This window comes from Penicillium hispanicum, assembly GCF_028827665.1.
Source record: "Penicillium hispanicum strain IBT 35686 chromosome Unknown utg000006l_segment0_segment0, whole genome shotgun sequence".
NCBI classification, from domain to species: domain Eukaryota; kingdom Fungi; phylum Ascomycota; class Eurotiomycetes; order Eurotiales; family Aspergillaceae; genus Penicillium; species Penicillium hispanicum.
This window is the reverse complement of record NW_026623198.1, coordinates 2,917,339-2,934,700: the sequence shown is the minus strand read 5'-3', so window position 1 is coordinate 2,934,700 and position 17,362 is coordinate 2,917,339. Positions and strand designations below refer to the sequence as shown.

General features: G+C 53.9%; 9 protein-coding genes across 9 annotated transcripts; 5 read left to right on the top strand and 4 right to left on the bottom strand.

Moving 5' to 3' along the window:
• Nucleotides 1–296: 296 nt before the first annotated feature.
• Nucleotides 297–2,777, top strand: N7459_007443 (putative lipin Smp2; the record flags this gene model as incomplete). Its single annotated transcript, XM_056946611.1, has 4 exons — nucleotides 297–405; nucleotides 470–832; nucleotides 886–1,762; nucleotides 1,826–2,777. The coding sequence occupies 4 exons, from the start codon at nucleotides 297–299 to the stop codon at nucleotides 2,775–2,777; spliced, it is 2,301 nt and encodes a 766-aa protein (XP_056798610.1).
• Nucleotides 2,778–3,477: 700 nt separating this feature from the next.
• Nucleotides 3,478–4,386, top strand: N7459_007442 (putative transcription initiation factor TFIID, 31kD subunit; the record flags this gene model as incomplete). The annotated part of the gene is made up of 1 exon (XM_056946610.1): nucleotides 3,478–4,386. One exon carries the CDS (start codon nucleotides 3,478–3,480, stop codon nucleotides 4,384–4,386), a length of 909 nt encoding a protein of 302 aa, XP_056798609.1.
• A 786-nt stretch (nucleotides 4,387–5,172) lies between these two features.
• N7459_007441 (uncharacterized protein) lies at nucleotides 5,173–5,773 on the bottom strand (the record flags this gene model as incomplete). Its single annotated transcript, XM_056946609.1, has 2 exons — nucleotides 5,173–5,435; nucleotides 5,614–5,773. The coding sequence occupies 2 exons, from the start codon at nucleotides 5,771–5,773 to the stop codon at nucleotides 5,173–5,175; spliced, it is 423 nt and encodes a 140-aa protein (XP_056798608.1).
• A 454-nt stretch (nucleotides 5,774–6,227) lies between these two features.
• N7459_007440 (rRNA-processing protein UTP11) lies at nucleotides 6,228–7,180 on the top strand (the record flags this gene model as incomplete). The annotated part of the gene is made up of 2 exons (XM_056946608.1): nucleotides 6,228–6,323; nucleotides 6,401–7,180. 2 exons carry the CDS (start codon nucleotides 6,228–6,230, stop codon nucleotides 7,178–7,180), a joined length of 876 nt encoding a protein of 291 aa, XP_056798607.1.
• A 521-nt stretch (nucleotides 7,181–7,701) lies between these two features.
• Nucleotides 7,702–8,741, top strand: N7459_007439 (uncharacterized protein; the record flags this gene model as incomplete). The annotated part of the gene is made up of 2 exons (XM_056946607.1): nucleotides 7,702–8,347; nucleotides 8,440–8,741. 2 exons carry the CDS (start codon nucleotides 7,702–7,704, stop codon nucleotides 8,739–8,741), a joined length of 948 nt encoding a protein of 315 aa, XP_056798606.1.
• A 555-nt stretch (nucleotides 8,742–9,296) lies between these two features.
• Nucleotides 9,297–12,035, bottom strand: N7459_007438 (histidine biosynthesis protein HIS4; the record flags this gene model as incomplete). The annotated part of the gene is made up of 3 exons (XM_056946606.1): nucleotides 9,297–9,496; nucleotides 9,561–11,123; nucleotides 11,189–12,035. The coding sequence occupies 3 exons, from the start codon at nucleotides 12,033–12,035 to the stop codon at nucleotides 9,297–9,299; spliced, it is 2,610 nt and encodes an 869-aa protein (XP_056798605.1).
• A 328-nt stretch (nucleotides 12,036–12,363) lies between these two features.
• Nucleotides 12,364–13,405, bottom strand: N7459_007437 (uncharacterized protein; the record flags this gene model as incomplete). Its single annotated transcript, XM_056946605.1, has 4 exons — nucleotides 12,364–12,546; nucleotides 12,603–12,973; nucleotides 13,028–13,223; nucleotides 13,268–13,405. Coding segments are annotated over 4 exons (888 nt in total), but the record flags the coding sequence as incomplete, so codon positions are not given.
• A 1,324-nt stretch (nucleotides 13,406–14,729) lies between these two features.
• N7459_007436 (glycoside hydrolase family 47 protein) lies at nucleotides 14,730–16,435 on the top strand (the record flags this gene model as incomplete). Its single annotated transcript, XM_056946604.1, has 4 exons — nucleotides 14,730–14,953; nucleotides 15,018–16,065; nucleotides 16,121–16,295; nucleotides 16,350–16,435. The coding sequence occupies 4 exons, from the start codon at nucleotides 14,730–14,732 to the stop codon at nucleotides 16,433–16,435; spliced, it is 1,533 nt and encodes a 510-aa protein (XP_056798603.1).
• Nucleotides 16,436–16,624: 189 nt separating this feature from the next.
• On the bottom strand, nucleotides 16,625–17,230 carry N7459_007435 (lysozyme; the record flags this gene model as incomplete). The annotated part of the gene is made up of 2 exons (XM_056946603.1): nucleotides 16,625–16,918; nucleotides 16,979–17,230. The coding sequence occupies 2 exons, from the start codon at nucleotides 17,228–17,230 to the stop codon at nucleotides 16,625–16,627; spliced, it is 546 nt and encodes a 181-aa protein (XP_056798602.1).
• Between the last annotated feature and the right edge of the window lie 132 nt (nucleotides 17,231–17,362).

Here is a 17,362-nt window from a genome sequence, read left to right as displayed (position 1 = left end):
CATCGGGGATCCTTGCCTCTTCCACCTTGCGTCCTTGCAGTCTTGTCTTCTCTGCGCTGCGTTTATCCTGCGACGGCATTGTGTGGCGGTGGTGATGCAGCTGCTCTCCGTCAGCTGAATGTCACATGGGCCGTTTGGCGGCGGCGATTCCTCCAACTTCCGACTCTCCCAACGACCTGTTTCCCCGCCCTCCGGTTGATCGGCCCCCTTCCTCGACCTCGTCATAATTTTTACTTTTCGGGGTTTGATTGATTCAGCAACACTGTCGCTCAGGGTGCCTGGGCTCATCCGGCGAGATGCAGTACGTTCGGAGTATCAGCGGCTCTGTTTCCAAGACATGGAACTCTATCAATCCAGCTACATTGAGCGGGGCCATTGATGTGATTGTCATAGAACAGGAAGATGGTGAGTCGGACAACTCTTCTTTTCCATTAGTAGCCCAGCCTGACTTATTGGCTTCTCTTTCAAGGGACCCTTGCCTGCTCGCCCTTTCACGTCCGCTTTGGCAAGTTCTCTCTCTTGCGTCCATTTGAGAAAAAAGTGGAATTCCAAGTCAACGGGATAAAGCAAGACTATGCGATGAAGCTGGGTGAAGAGGGTGAGGCATTTTTTGTGTTCGAAACCACCGATGACATCCCGGCGTCGTTGCAGACCTCGCCCTTGGTATCCCCCGCGAGCAGCCCAAAGGTTCCTAGCGAAGACATTGCGTCATCTCTCCAGGAACCAGAATACTTGGATCTTGATAAGTCCAATAGCGATAGTCTGTCGGAGGGTGCGACAACCCCGCCGGGAATTCCCATGTCGCGACAATTACGGGCAACTACTGACTTGGGTATGACTGATCCTACATTGTGCTTTGAATCTCGGTTCTGACAGCATGAGTAGGTACAATGACTCCTCTGTCCCGATCACCAGCCGACTCAGATGTGAGCCCTTCGCATGATCACTCGTTCTCCAAGCCTACCCTTGACCACTCCATGTCGGAGAACGTGCTTTCAACCAGCGCCCCTCGCCCAACGACAGCCGAGCGATCCTCTATGAGAGATTCAGAGTTTTCCCGCGGTGGAGAGCCAGATCAGCGGAGCCGTTCTCGTAGCCCGCCCCCACTGTCTCCCCAGGAAGCAATGTCCCGCGCCATCTCACTGTCGAAGAAGCTGTCCGGGTCGAACATCCCATCCCATGTCACCGATACTGGTGATCTCATGCTAGATATGACCGGCTATAAGAGCAATGAAGAAGACGCCCTTCACGCAGAGGTTCTTGCCCGCAGGATCCTTGCAGAAGAGCTGGAAGGGAGCTATGATATTGGTGCACTTATTGGGGCTGACGAGCATGGCAATCTGTGGATCTACAGTAGCGAGGAAGCAAAAGAGGCGGCTGATCGGAGAGCAACTATAAACTCGATGCGTCCCAACACGGCACTTAGCGAAGACGCCATTTCAGACCCGGGTTATCACAGCGAGGGTGAACCTACTACCTTGGAGCCATCGATGGCAACCCGCCATCACCGGACCAAATCAGACGTTCAGCCAGGGTTTCCAACTCCTCCACACTCGCCTTTGCATGATTCGTTCTCTGTTGAGACTCGCAACTATGCCAAGACGCTGCGATTGACTAGCGACCAACTCAAGGCCTTACATCTGAAACCAGGCCCAAACACTATGTCCTTCAGTGTGAACAAGGCGATCTGCACTGCATCTATGTACCTATGGAATGGTAACACGCCAATCGTGATCTCTGATATCGATGGGACGATTACCAAGTATGCAAATTCTTGAACCTGTTGACTCCCCCGAAACCACATGGAACTAATAATTACCTGCAGGTCAGATGCCTTGGGCCATGTTTTGAATATGATCGGACGTGACTGGACACATGCGGGAGTGGCGAAGCTTTATACTGATATTGTCAACAACGGCTATAATATCATGTACCTCACTAGTCGCTCTGTTGGCCAGGCGGACCTTACCAGAACATATCTCTATGGCGTCTGCCAGGATGGATATCGGCTACCGAAAGGTCCTGTGATCTGCAGTCCGGATCGTACTATGGCGGCGTTGAGGCGGGAGATCTACCTGAGGAAGCCAGAGGTTTTCAAAATGGCATGCCTGCGGGATATTCTCAACTTATTCTCCGGGAAGGAGAATCCATTTTGTGCTGGGTTTGGCAACCGCTTGACCGACGCACTGAGTTATCGATCTGTCAACATCCCATCCACCCGGATTTTCACCATCAATTCCAACGCTGAAGTGTCTTTGGATTTGCTCAGCCTGAACAAGTACAAGAGCAGCTATGTGACTATGCAGGAACTGCTTGACCATTTCTTCCCGCCAGTCAGTCTTCTTGTACAATCTGGAGGGGAAGAGTATACGGATTTTACATATTGGCGAGACACGCCGCAAGACCTGGAGGACTTTTCCACAACTGATAGCGAAGATGAGGGTGGAGAGGAGCCCTTGGACGAAGAAGTGGTCGAGCATGATGAAGATGCAGATGAGGAAGATTATGATGATGAGCTGAGCGAGGGTGAAGGCAGTGAATACCTTGACGATGCCGAGGCCCCCGAGGATGAAGAGGAAGGAACTGATCTTGCTGCAAGCTATATTTCTCAAGCTTCAGAAGCTCCTTCTAATCCAGCAGGGTCGATCGTCGAGTCCGTTGAGGGCGACCCCGATCTTGCGTATGGAGAAGATTACTCTCGGGCGGCTGATCGATTGCCGGGACCTTTTGAGCCAGGCAAATCGACGTCGCTTCCGATTCGTCCCAAGCCATCTTGATACCTTGAACATACACCTCATGGTGGTTGTTTGATGCGGACCAGCCGACAGCTGTGAGATCGTTTTCTGCACCATCACACCCCGACTCTCGCGTTCATTTGCTTGAACTAGAACTTGCATTTGCATTCATACTACCCTCTCAGTGGCAACAAGATACCCTGTGCAATGCCGTTTTTGTATGTAGACTTGGAGTTGGAGTCTGCACTATATACACATTACTGTGGCTTTACTGTGTTGTTGCCGCATTCATAGCGTTTCAGGTCTTGTCTTTCAACGTTGTACACACCATAGCACTCTGTGGTCTGGGGATTGAACATTAGCCTCATATATATAGGAGCCAACAAGAACCCCATGGATTTTGAATACTCTAGACATAGCAACCTGGGAAGGATTGCAAATAGAGTCAATCTCAAGTAACTTCAATACGGTTACCCAAAACGGTTAGTGTGCTATCGGAGCTCCCGCGCTCTTTTCGGCTTCATCAAGTTCCCCGTCATTTCTGTCTCTACTCATTCATATTCAACACTGGCTTCATTCCCACTTCGCATGATCTTGAGAAATTTTTCATTGCGAGTGATGCTGGTTGATAATATCCTGCCCTCCCTATAGCCGACCACAGCTCGCCTGGCCTGTTCTCTCCACGCTCGCAAATCGCGCCCTACCCCGTCTACCGAACTCTCGATTCGCATTCTCCAGCGACATGGCTTCTCCGAGCCAGACCCAGGGCTCTGCCCCTGCAACTCAGCCTCTTACACCCCCAGCAGAATCCTCCTCGACTGCGAACGGCGTCTCTGCCCCGGCCGCAGCAACGACAGCTCAACCCACCGCCACAGTGCCCGCGACAGCGCCAACTACATCCACCACACAGCCACCGCAAATCCCCGGAACCTCGCTCCAAGATAGCGGCAAGTCACGACGCCCGCGCGACGTGCGGCTCGTGCACATGCTGCTCGCCTCGCTCGGCGTGACGGCCTACCAAGACCGTGTCCCCCTCCAACTTCTCGACTTCGCATACCGCTACACATCAAACGTGCTGCAAGACGCAGTGCACCTCGCCACAGAAGGATATGCTGGCGCCGTGGGCGATGGCGCGGGATCTGGTGGCGGAAAGGGCGCGTCGTCCGCGGAGGTTAACAGTGTGTCATTGCCGGCTTTGCGACTGAGCATTGCATCGCGTCTGCACTACCAGTTCCAATCGGGGTTACCCAAAGAGTTTCTGATGGATGTGGCCTCTGAGAGAAACCGTGTTGCTCTACCCGGTGTGTCGAGGGGGTTCGATGCCGCCGCAGGACCTCCTAATGGGACCGCTGCCGGCGCCGCCAACCAAAGTGTGATTATGGCGGGTATGCGCTTGCCTCCGGAGCGGTTCTGCCTCACTGGCACAGGGTGGAATATGAAGGATGAGTGGGATAGCGAGGGCGAGGAAGAGGATATGCCTGACGCACAGCAGGAGCAGGCGGCCGGTGCAGGCAGGACCGCTGCCGAGGAGGGTGAAGAGGGCGGGGACGACGACGATGGCGATGGAAAGATGGAAGATATCTTCGGTGAAGATACCGCGATGGGCGAGGCGGGTGAAGGTGATGAGGACCAGAAGATGAATGATGCTTAGAGCCGTGCTAGCTCTGGCGGTCGCCCATTTTCGCCGCTTGTTTCAACTGCTTTGGGGTTGGACGGTGTTCCCGGCGCCTGGTGTTCTTTCTCGTTTCAAACTATTTAGACCAGGAAATGGTCGGGGTCATTACTATCTGAAGGCGATTTCTATTTGTATCAAGAGGATTTAAGCTGAGTTTCATACGAACTAGCTGGCCATGCTATGCATAACCAGGCCAGGATTTACATAAAAGAAAACGAGAGGAAACGATCTTGCGGTTAATGAAGCCAGGAGATGCATTTAGTGTAGAAGAATACTATACATTGACCGTCACACCATCGGCCCGAGTTGGAGTGTTCATGCAAAAGAATAAAATAAAAGAGAAATGCCCTTAAAACGCCTGGTTTGCCATCATACGCCATGAGGAGAGAGAGAAAGAAATGCGACCTCCGCATTGACTTTGGCCGGACGGTATTCGGCGTCGAGGGGGTCCGGGACTATTAGACGACACCTGTCCATCGAAACAACCAGTGGCCTCGATAATGGCCGGTGCAAGGGGACGCTGTAGTCCTTTGGGTGGGACCTTAGCAGTGCTGATGGCTGCGTTGATTCCCGGTTTCCGAATAGAAGCGATCCCGTAACTTCTCGGGCAAAACAATTCCACCCCACCGGGACAACATGAGCAAGGGAAGAATGCCTGAACGCCGAGCCCATATAAAACAACGTAGGCTCACCAATGAGCCGGTGGCCGAGAGGAAGAATAGAAAGGGAGGGCTGGAAGGAAGTTGGACAATTCGGATCCAATCACCTCCCCTCAGTCTGCTGTCGTCTCCGCGCTTCATCCTCCCGCATCATGCGGATGACTTCTTCACGCCGCTTTTCCACACGCACTTGCTCTTCGTCGCGTTGACGGCGTCGCTCCTCAAAGGTTGCAAACCATTCCTCGCGTGCGCGGTCTTCTTCCTCCGGGTTTGCGTGGGCAATCATGCACGAGTTCATAGCTAGGCGTTGCTGGCGGCAGACCCATGTTGCGGTGACAGTACGGTTGACCGCGCATTCAGCGAAGGCTGTCCGAAGGAGTAATGTCAGTCAACTTGCGTATTCTCTTCCCGGTTACGGTGATGAGATTGGAGAGGAGGGCGACCGTGTTCGGGACAAGAGCCTGAGCTTTGCGGATGTGGAAGGCCCGGCACTTGATGGAATATAGGAAAAATATAAATCAGAGAAAAGGGAAGGGAGACAGACCCTTGATCTCAGGAGCGCAGTGACTCCGTACACGTTTGTAATAGAGTTTCTTGACTTCTTGTTCTTGGGACGCTGAGAGGGGGAGTGGGTTGCGGAGGTTGTAATTGCGCGGGGAAGATGATGCCGACGAAGTGTCGGGGGATGCAGATGATGTAGCCATTGGGGCCCAGTAGCTCGATCTCGAAGATCGAGGTCGACAGATGCAGACCGGAGGTGTATGGAGGTTTGCCTGGTCAAGGTGGGTAGTTGACTATATGGCGGCCGCAATTGCCGCAATTGAGTCGAATGACTGATGTGTCAATACCCGCACAATAGAGGTCCTCTTGTAACAGGTAGTTGCTGCTCAGGACTGATACAGGGGGTTGGTCTGACAGACGGCGAGGTGCAGGGTGTGTTGATGCGGAGCGCGAGGAACCGAGATTCGGGCGGAGAGCAAAAGGCGGAAGCAGAAAAAAAAAAACTTCCGTACAACCTGCATCTCTCACACCACTCGTGCTACTGAGTGGACCTATTTCTAGCTTCTTCTGATATTCTAGAGCTGAGAGGGTCCCTTCTTTATCTGAATTTTTGTCCTTCTATCATTCCCACCCTCAGAATTCTGACAGCCGCCCATCATGTCTTCCATGCGTAACGCCGTCCAGCGGCGGAACCACAAAGAGCGTGGCCAGCTCGAAGGGCGCGAAAAATGGGGTATCCTTGAGAAGCACAAGGTTCGTTCACCTAGTCTGTCTGCTCTGTCTCATGAGCAGAAGCTTCGATGTGAGACGAGAACTAATCGTTGCGACAGGACTACTCGCTCCGCGCAAAAGACTACAATGCCAAGCAAGCAAAGCTCAAGCGCCTTCAAGAGAAGGCTCGCGATCGCAACCCCGATGAATTTTCCTTCGGGATGATGGGAGACCGGAACCAACGGAAAGGACGACACGGCCGAGGCACCGTGGCGCGAGATTCGGCTGCCGCTCGTGGGCTGGGTCACGATGCGATCAAACTCCTCAAGACACAAGACCAGGGCTACCTTCGGACTGTTGGTGAACGCTTACGCCGGGAAATTGAGCGCCTGGAACGTGAAGTGCAACTGCAGGGTGGCATGGACGAGGCCCTGGGTAGGAAGACCAAGCAACAGAAAGAAGAGGAAGATGACGACGAGTTTGACGGTTTTGACGACGAGCTGGATGGGCTCGATTTCAGCAAACCCCCCAAACCCAAGTCGCGCAAGGTGGTATTTGCCGATGACCAGGGCGAACAGCGCGCCATGAAGAACCATCGGGCCGAAACCCAAGAAAAAGATGCTATGGAGACGGCCGAAGAGGCGGAACCCGCTCGCAGGAAGACTCCCAAACAACTTGCTGCGGAGCGGCAAGCGCTCGTGGAGGCTCGCCGTGCTCGCAAAGTCCGAAAGCGGGCCGTTGAGGGCCGACAGAACAAGCTGGCAGCCTTGCGTAAGCAGTATGGCGAGGTCCAGGCCGCTGAGCGTGAGATCGATTGGCAGCGGGCCAAGATGGACAACTCCGTGGGCGGCACTAACAAGGACGGAATCAAATGGAAGATCCGCGAGCGAAAGCGCTGAGCAGCTCCTGGGGCTTCGTTACGAGTTGATGACCCGCAGCCATGCTTCTACACCATCCTTTGTCCTGCCTTTCTTTTTGTTCCCTTGTACTTATATCCCGATACCAGCATAGAAGTGGGAGTCCAGGCGCATCGGCACAATATGAATTCTAACTAGATGCCATTTTGAAAGCAAGAGTAAAGACTGCTGGGCGAACTCGACTAGATGACCATTCAGAAGGCCTCAATTGATAATCTGAAACTCTGACTGGCATTGAAGGTCTCCTCCCAGGCAAGATCTGTCATCACCCTACATGATTCCCTACCTATTCAGGGCAGCGCATCCCTCGGCCTCCATGTATCGGGATGTATATAGAGCAGCCTCATAATCCCCGCGCGCTGATAGGATCTCCGCGGGCCATTCGATTTATAATGCGGCGCTGACTAAGTTATCTTTTATCGGCGACAGTGAAATGTCGCCACCCCTCACTTCACATTTTCGTCTCTCTTCCTCGTCCCTCTCTCTTTCTCTCCATCTCAACAATGGCGCCCTCGTTTGTGACCATTGACACTTCCGACGTCGACATGGCTCCCCCGCCAAAGCCCGTCGACCCCTCGCGCACCCTCCTCCTCGCTCCCCCCTCCATTGCTACCCAAGAGGAGAAATTGCGAGCCCTCTTTACCACCTTCCCCCGCCAGACCACCGACCTCCAGATGCTCGATCGTCTCTCTGCCGGTGTCGTTGCTCTTCCCTCCACTACATATGATCTCGTTCTCGTGGTCACCGACTCCGATGGCTCTCGGCGCTCCGAGGCCCTGCAACTCCTCACCCGAGATGTGTATACCGCTCTCGTGCCGTCTATGAAGCCCGGCGCAAAGCTTCAAACCCAAGATAAATCCCTTGATGCCTCCGAGGCTATGGAGGCTGTGTTGGCTGGTCTGGTCCAGACAGAGAATGGGTTCGAGAAGCCCAATTACGAACAATCCTCTGCCGTTCCCCTACGATTCGGCGCAAAGAAGAAGAAGGCAGCGCCAACTGCCCCGTCCACTGGAATAACCGTGAATGGAGCAACTGGATTCACAGCGAACGGTTATAACGGGACTAACCACGACCGGGATGATGCCGACGAGCTGATTAATGAGGACTCCCTTCTTGACGAAGAGGATTTAGCGAGACCTATTATGCCACGTATGTCCCTTCCCTCTTTCTCTTGTTTATGTGATTCTCTAGTGTTTCGTTGAGCTCGTGTGGTCATTTTCTAACTATACATTCAGCCCCAGAGTGCCAGCCGAAAACGGGCCGAAGGCGGCGAGCCTGCAAGGATTGCACATGCGGTCTAGCCGACCGACTCGATGCGGAGGATAAAGAGCGTCGCGCGAACGCCGATAAGGACTTGAATGTGATGAAGCTGGCATCAGACGATTTGAATGAATTGGACTTCACTGTGAAGGGCAAGACCGGTTCTTGTGGGAGCTGCGCCCTGGGCGATGCCTTCCGCTGTGCAGGCTGCCCTTACCTTGGCCTGCCGGCGTTTAAGCCAGGCCAGGAAGTCCAGATCTTGAATGACGTCGCCCAGCTGTAAATGAAATTCTTCCGTCGGGTTTTCTTTTCGGTTTGGTGCTGTGGGTTGGTGGTTTGGGATGGATCCGATTTCGGGGCGGGACTTGATACCTCGAACGACAAAAGGTGGTTTTTCACAGGGTGTTCAATACTTTATGATACCGATATCGCGCTTTCGATAGTTCCTGAATAATTCTACGGAACTATGCCATTATTGTCCCTTTCTCTTCGTCTTTGGTCGTAGGGAATTTCGTTCCCCTTCTACGAACTATGTGGACCCTGACATCACTGTACGTTCGTCCTGTCAGCTGCTTACTGATTACTACATATTAAATAGTCTCCCAGATGGGCCCCGACGAACGAGTGTTCCTTCCAAGCTACATCGGACCTAGGTCCATAAAATACTTATTATTAAGCATGGTGAACAAGGGATGGAAATTCGTAATGCGTTTCATTTGCAGGATTCCCTCCACAACTCATTGGGTCCTTTCGCTATTGTTCCTTTGGAATAATTCCAATCATCGCGCATTCCATCATAAGGAAAGACAATATTTAAGTATGTAAGGGCGAAAATTAGCTAAGAGCGGCTCTTCTGCATCTGAGCGACGCGGATGCTGACAGCCCGCTTGTGAGCCTCGAGACCCTCAACTGCGGCCAGTGTCTCGACTGTCTTCGAGAGACCCAGCAGGCCGTCGGCGGTCAGGTTGGAGCTGGTAATGTGCTTGAGGAACGAGCCCAGGTTAACACCGGAGTACTGCTTGGCGTAGCCGTAGGTGGCTGGAATACAACCGTTAGTATCTAGGAGCCAGAAGCGCAGAGGAGGGGGAAAGAAGGAACTTACGCAGCGAGTGGTTGACACCGGCGGAGTAATCACCCACGGATTCGGGGGTCCAGGCGCCGATGAACACACTGCCGGCATTCTGGACGTGCTCAACTACCGACTCGGCCCCCTCGACCTGCAGGATCAAGTGCTCAGGCGCGTAGTCATTGCTAAGAGCCATTGCCTCCTTGATGTCTCGCACGACAAAGGTGACGGAGTGCTCGAGGGAGCCGCGAACAATGTCCATGCGCGGCAGGGCCTTGGCCTGTGCATCGACTTCATCCTCGATGGCGCGCAGCTGCTCTTCGTTTAGGTCAATGGCAATGAGAATCACCTGCGAGTCGACACCGTGCTCGGCCTGGCTCAGCAGGTCAGACGCAACAAAGGCAGGGTTGGCAGCTTTGTCGGCAATCACGAGAACCTCACTGGGGCCAGCGGGCATGTCGATGCTGACGCCGGCGGAGGTATCGTTGGCCACGATCATCTTGGCAGCGGTCACGAATTGGTTACCAGGGCCCAGGATCTTGTCGACCTTGCTGATGCTCTCCGTACCATAAGCCATGGCAGCCACTGCCTGAGCACCACCAGCGAGAACAATACTCTCGGCACCAACCTTGTGGGCCACGTAGACAATCTCGGGCGAGATACTGCCGTCTGCACGGGGTGGTGATGCCAGAACAATCTTCTTGCAGCCTGCCACCATGGCGGGCACACCCAGCATCATAGCAGTCGACGGCAACACTGCAGTACCGCCGGGGATGTATAAACCAACACGTTCAATAGCACGAGAGAAGCGGGAGCAAACCACTCCGGGCATGGTCTCCATTCGAAGGGCGTCATTGCTGCCCTTCTGAGCGGCGTGGAAACGTTGAATGTTGCCAATGCTGACGTCAATGGCCTCCTGAGTCTCGGGGGACAGCTTCATCAGCTCGGCGGGGAATGGCGCGTGGATGACCGGGGAGGTCAGCGATGTAGCCTTCTCGAACTTGTGGGTGTACTTGAGCACACCAGCGTCACCATTCTCGCGGACGTCCTGGATAATGGGCTTTACAAGACCAACAATAGCATCGTTGGACTTCTGGGACGGGCGGTTAAGGAAGCCGCTGACTTCACTGGCCGGGGTTGATGCAGTGACCACACGCTTCATCTCAATACGCGAGGTGCGATCCTCAACAGGTGGCTCAGGCTTCGCCGGAGCAGGGGTGGGCTTTGACTGAGGAGCAGCAAGGCCGGCCTTCTCAGCCCAAGGACCTTTCGCGTCGCCCTTTCTACGCTTGACCTTCAAGCTCTTCAGGTCCAGATTCCGCTCAATATCCTCGAGGGTAACGCCAGCCGCGGTACACTTGGTCAGTGCAAAGTATAGTAGGTCGGCAGCTTCGAAAGCGATTTCCTCTTTGGTGGTAGCACGGCACAACTCCTCGGCCTCTTCCATGATCTTGGCCTCGGCGAGCTTCGGCTCATTGAACAGACGAGCAGTGTATGATCCTACAGGTGCATCGGCCTTGCGGGCCAGAAGGGTCTTCTGGAGACGAGCAAGACCAGCAGACGCGCCAAAGCAGGTCTCAGTACCCAGGTGGCAGAAGCCTGATATGAGTGACCATAGTTAGTATGTAGGCATGACCAAAGGGCAGCTCAGCCTAGGAACTCACCGCGCCCGATTTGCTTAACAACGAAAACTAGGCAATCGGCATCACAGTCAAAGCCGACGCGAATCAGCTCTTGTACGTCGCCGCTTGACTGGCCCTTGTACCACAGTCCACGCTTGCGGCTCTGGTAAACACCAGTTCCTGTGCGCAGGGCCTCCGCGATGCTCTCGTCACTACTCCAGACAACACCCAGGCAGGCCCCCCGCTCATCTGTGACGGATGTAGCATACAGGCCATTGCTCTGGTCGGTAACAGCGCGCGAAGCAAGCAACTTGGCGGCAGAGATCTGACCCGCCGCCTCGCGCTCGACGGTCAACGTCTGGGAAGGAATGATGGCGATTGAGCCCTGGTGGATAGTTTGCTTCACGGAGTCTTCCGAGATGTCATTTTCACCATAAGTTGTGTAGAGGCGTGGCGAATCCGAGCTAATGTTCAATTTCGTGGCCGCGGTGGAGATCGCGGCGGGGGTAGTGCAGACGCTGGCATCGCTGCGTTCGGAGGCATTGGCGGCAACCCATTGCTGGAGAGTACCGATCTCGGAGTCTGACAGGGCGTAGACAAGCAAGCGAGACGAGGGAACGGACTGCTCCTGCGACAGCGCGGTCAATTGGTCGAGGGTGATCAGGATCTTGGCGGCACCGGCGTTGAGGATATCGACGAGGTCTCCGGCCGATGAGATGGCAGTCGCGTCGACAAAGACATCGAGGTGACGGAAGTTCTGGCGCAGGAATTGCTCCGCTTCTGCAAGACTCGAAGCCTTGACAAGCACACGGCCGAAGTAGGCGATCTGCTTGAGGCCGAGTCCGGGGGCGGGGTTGGAGGGGTAGGAGATCAGGAACGGCGTGGCCATGGCGGATGTGGAGGGGAAATACAAGGAGGAGAGTAGGAGTGAGGAGAAAGGGACACGAAGATCCCCGGGAGACGTCGGGCGCTTCGGGGGAAGAAAAAATGTGCAGAAGCGATGACTCTTGTGTCACCTTTTTTTCCACTCCGTGGTTGGCCCGCAGTTGCTCCCGCCCGCTGATTCATCGCCCGTTTCTTTGCTTTTGCAAACGGCTTCATTCTCCTATAGTATTCTCTCGATTTAGGTTTTACAGGATCGCCCAGTCTCTTGGTGGCGCAGGGATGACCATGCAGCCATTTCCTAGCCCAAGTGGTTGCCTTCTTACCTGATCGTCTCACAGTTCGTACACAATCTTATAGGCGGAGATCGTACCATCGCGATGTTCCTGGAATCCCCGAGGGACAGAATCTAGCCCGCTGAGAACTTGAGTCCTATTCGACTTGACCTTACCTTGTTCCAACCATGAGGGCAGATTGTCAAATAATTCGCTAGGGAGTTCGTGGTCTTCTTTGGGCGCCTGGAAATGTTGAGATAGACTCGTTTCCCCACATCTATATAGAGTGGTCGACTTACTGGCCAGTAGAAATGAGCATACCGGCGATCTTTCAGGAATGCAGTCCACACCAAGACATCTGTGACGTGTGTCTTAGTAGTGACTTGTTCGGTGTTTGCTTTTCTAGGTCGGACTGTGCATAGATTTCCCTGCCGGTCGCCAAATGCTTTGGAGGCCAGAGATGAGGAGGTCTCGTTTCCGATGGTATCAAAAATATGTTCGAGATTGGGCGCAGCTTCCTTGATCTTCTCAATCACCTTCTCATCCTTGTAGTCGAAGACATGCTTTGCACCACTGGACCGGACGAGATTGGGATTGTGGGGGCTGCATGTCGCGATCACATCGACGCCGTAGATGGCGGCCACCTGGACAGTGTACGGACCGACGCTCGCTATAAACAGTCAGTGACGGCAGGTTTTCCAGATATAAGGAAAAGTCAACACACAACGGCCGGCCCACACCAGCACGGTCGTACCAGCGGTCTGAGAGCGATCAAGATTCAGGCAGCCCTTGGAAGGAAGTAGCAGCTGCGAGTGGAACAGTACTGGCTTGATCTCGCGAGATACTGGTCGGCACCTTGAATGAGATGTGTTGATCGGCGATGGTGTATTGGCTATAGCCGCCCAGGCCCGCAATCTCTCCTGAACCGGTTGCATCAGCTAGCTGTCCGACTTGAAGGAAAGACGTGGAGCTCACCTCCCCAGATCAAGCCTACGACAAGGTCACCCTTCGCCAGACGAGTCACTCCACTACCGAGCTCAGTCAACTCTCCGACGAAATCATAGCCAAACACGGCTCTGTCTCCGAAAGCATTGCCGAGATACCTTGCGGTTCAAGATAATATTTGGCAGATTCAATATTAAATTTGTAGGCGCGAGGTGATCCTCCGATGTATACTTCGCCTGACGAGGACAAATTTATGCCCCGCCTCCAGTGGACTCTGCATCGTACCATGGAGAAACCATCTCGGGTCCCTTTATTCGGACCCTTCTCCATCGTGAATGCCAGAGAGCATCCGAGTAGGATGTCGGCCACAGTACAATGGTGTACATGAATGTGATAAAAATTAATGGTGATGTCCAACTCGGATTCGGGGTCTTTCTTTGGGGAAAGGAGGACATTGAGGACAAGGGTGCATGACTCGGTTGCTGACCTCCCCGGACAAGTTGATACAACCCTAGGTAGTCACCTTCCCCGGGGTATAGCTGCGATACCATTGATCCATCTGGGTGACTATCGATCTAAGGTGGACCACCCACAGTCCTCGCTCCTAGAGTGGAGATTGTGGAGGGGACATAAGTATCCGAACGGGGTGACTTGTGCCCGATCCCCCCGCAGCGCTTAAGCTCAAGAGTGGATTGGGGAAGACCGGATGCAGTCGCCATATCCTCATGCGTATCCACGGCCCGAATAACCTCGGCCAGCGCGACAAGAGGGGGGAAGTGCTGCAGGGTGTTGCATAGACCGGCCAGTGGAGTGCATCAAAGTCCCCCTTTCTCCAAGCCATCGGGATCCAAGCCACTTGGCGCTGGGCTCCTCATGGCTGTCATCTGCACCGGTCATCCTCTGAGCGTGGCTGGAAGAGGAAGAAGCAGCAGTTAGCGAGGCCACTATTGGAAAACCAAAGACGGCAATCTTATTGATTTGAATATGGACTTCCGGCTTGTACCAGGGCCCGAAGGAACACAACACAGCATTCCCAAGATGCCGTCGCGCAGCCAACCAATGGTGGCCGGTATCCTTGCAGATCCCGGGGGGAAGAAGCCCGGATGAAATCGTGGAACAGATTGGGAGTGGCGTGGATCAGGTAAATCAGGAACACGACGGAGGTTCCGGCCTTGGACAGCGCGTCTGCAGGTCGAGCGAGGCGGATGCAGGTGTAAACAAGATCGCGTGTGACCATCCAGCTTGACTTCCCCTTTCAATTCATCGATCCACCCGCTTTTCTGCCCTCCATTCTTAACTTGCGCTCGCTCCACTCCGAATCATTTATTAATCGCATTGACCCGCTGCGCTGCAGGCCGGGTGGTCGTTCGTTTGCGATTCTTCACTCTCTTGCAGCTGCGGTGCTTGTCGTGGCTCGATCCTTGGTAGCCCAGTCCGTTCACTACCTAAGTATAATCCTCCCTGGCCAGTATAACAGAAACATGCGTGCCCCATGGTCGCTGTCTCTAGCGGCGCTGAGCCTCGCTGGATCTGCGGTAGCTTATCCATTCGGCCACACCGAAGCTGTTCTGAGTCGCCAGTCGAATGACCAGCAGAAGGCCGACGCAGTCAAGGAAGCCTTTCAGCATGCTTGGAACGGATATATGAAATATGCTTTCCCTCACGACGAGTTACGGCCTGTCAGCAATGGATATGGAGACTCCAGGTAAGCAATTTCTCTTCAGGGATTGCAATGGGGGAATACGATGCGAGCTTCAGATCGATTGTAGAAACGGATGGGGTGCTTCCGCTGTCGACGCTCTTTCCACAGCCATCATCATGGGAAACAAGGACGCTGTCAACAGCATTCTGGACCACATCTCCAAAATCGACTACAGCCAGACCTCGGACCAGGTCAGCCTGTTTGAGACGACCATTCGATATCTGGCCGGCATGCTGTCGGGCTATGACTTGCTAACGGGACCGGCCTCGGATCTGGTCAGCAACGCAAACCAAGTGAAGGATTTGTTGACTCAGTCCAAGAACCTAGCAGACGTGCTCAAGTTTGCCTTCAACACCACGTCGGGTGTGCCATACAACAATCTGAACATCACGTCAAAGGGCAATGACGGATCCACGACCAACGGCCTTGCCGTGACAGGAACTCTGGCCCTCGAGTGGACGCGACTTTCCGATCTGACGGGTGACGACGAGTACGCCAAACTGAGCCAGAAGGCCGAGTCGTACCTGTTGGACCCGAAGCCATCCAGCGGAGAGCCTTTCCCGGGCTTAGTGGGTAGCAACATCTATATTAACAACGGCCAGTTTGCCGATGGCGTGGTTTCGTGGAACGGCGGTGACGACTCGTTCTACGAGTACCTGATCAAGATGTACGTGTACGACCCCACGCGGTTCGAGACGTACAAGGATCGTTGGGTGCTTGCAGCCGAGTCGACAATCAAACACCTGCAGTCCCACCCGGAACCCCGTCCCGACCTGACCTTCCTGAGCTCGTACAACGACGGCTCCTATGATCTCAGCTCGCAGCACTTGACTTGCTTTGACGGCGGCAGCTTCCTCCTAGGTGGTAGCGTGCTGGACCGACAAGACTTTATTGACTTTGGTCTCCAGCTGGTCAATGGTTGCGAGGCTACCTACAACCAAACACTGACCCATATTGGTCCCGATTCCTGGGGCTGGGACCCTAGTAAAGTGCCTAATGACCAGAAGGCCTTTTACGAGCGCGCTGGCTTCTACATCTCCAGTGGAGCATACGTGCTGCGACCCGAGGTGATCGAGAGCTTTTATTACGCGCACCGCATCACCGGCAGCGATATTGTCAGTTTTCTATTTCCCTGCTGCCAAATCGAGAGCTGAACTAACTGCATTGCAGTACCGTGACTGGATTTGGAATGCCTTCGTCGGGATCAACGCAACCTGTCGCACCGACTCAGGCTTCGCAGCTATCAGCAACGTGAATGCTACCAACGGTGGCTCCAAGTACGACAACCAGGAGAGCTTCCTCTTCGCCGAAGTGATGAAGTACTCATATCTGGCTCATGCAGAAGGTAAGTGGACTCGTCGTCCCGGCATGCTCGAGACACCATTACTGATAGCAACAGACGCTGCGTGGCAAGTCCAGAAAGGCGACAAGAACACCTTCGTGTTCAACACCGAGGCCCACCCTATGCGTGTGAAGCACACCTAATATGTTTGGTCGTATAATCATCTGTCCTCTAGTAAATAGGTATCGCTTAGGTCAGAGCAGCCTCAAATATATTTACGTTGTTTCTCTTCGCCTCATTGAATTGCATATAGATCGTCCTGTATGGATCAGATTCCTGCGCAACTATATCCACAAATTGCTCCGCAAAAGCCTCTCGCGCACTTAACAAGTCTAACAAGGAGCAGGCAGAGCGCCGAACTTTGCCGGTGCATCAAACAGCTGCAACTCCGCACTGCGGCGACGAGTCAGACCATTCACAGCCTGACCATTCGCCTTATTCCACTGCGGTAACTCATCATGCGCGACAAGGGCGACATTCTCGCCCCCATTCATGCGCCTAACCAGATCCGAGCTTTCCATGTTCCCATTGCCGATGTTGAAGGTCCACGAGACCAGCGCAGCGTACTGGTTATCATTCAAGGTGACGGGGTCGGCCAGGGCGTTGGTTAGGGCATCCTGGTAGCTCTATTCGATGTGTCAGTTTCATATCGCACATAGTTGTTGGAAATCGAAACATGAACCCACCACCAGGTCCCCGGCGAGCAACTGGGTCGCGGTGTCCTCTGTCAGAGGCTTTGGGTATCTCACGTCGGAGCACGACGAGTCAGCGCAGAGATGGCCATACCCGATGGTCGGATTGCCGAAGCCATCATCGTAGGCGTTGGGTTGGAAGGACTCAAAGCTCTTGATCAGATTCAAACCGTTCTGGTTGACTGGGGGACCGGTACAGGCGACTGCCAGAGCCGGGAGAAGGGTGACGAGGAACTTGAAAGACATATTTGTAGGCAAGTCGCTCTGGATTTGATTCTGATGTGTGTTCTCGTAGAATATCGGACGAATGTATCCAAGCTTTTATATCGATTCCATTTAGCAAAGAAAGGCTATTTTTTTTCTATTTCCGTGATGCAC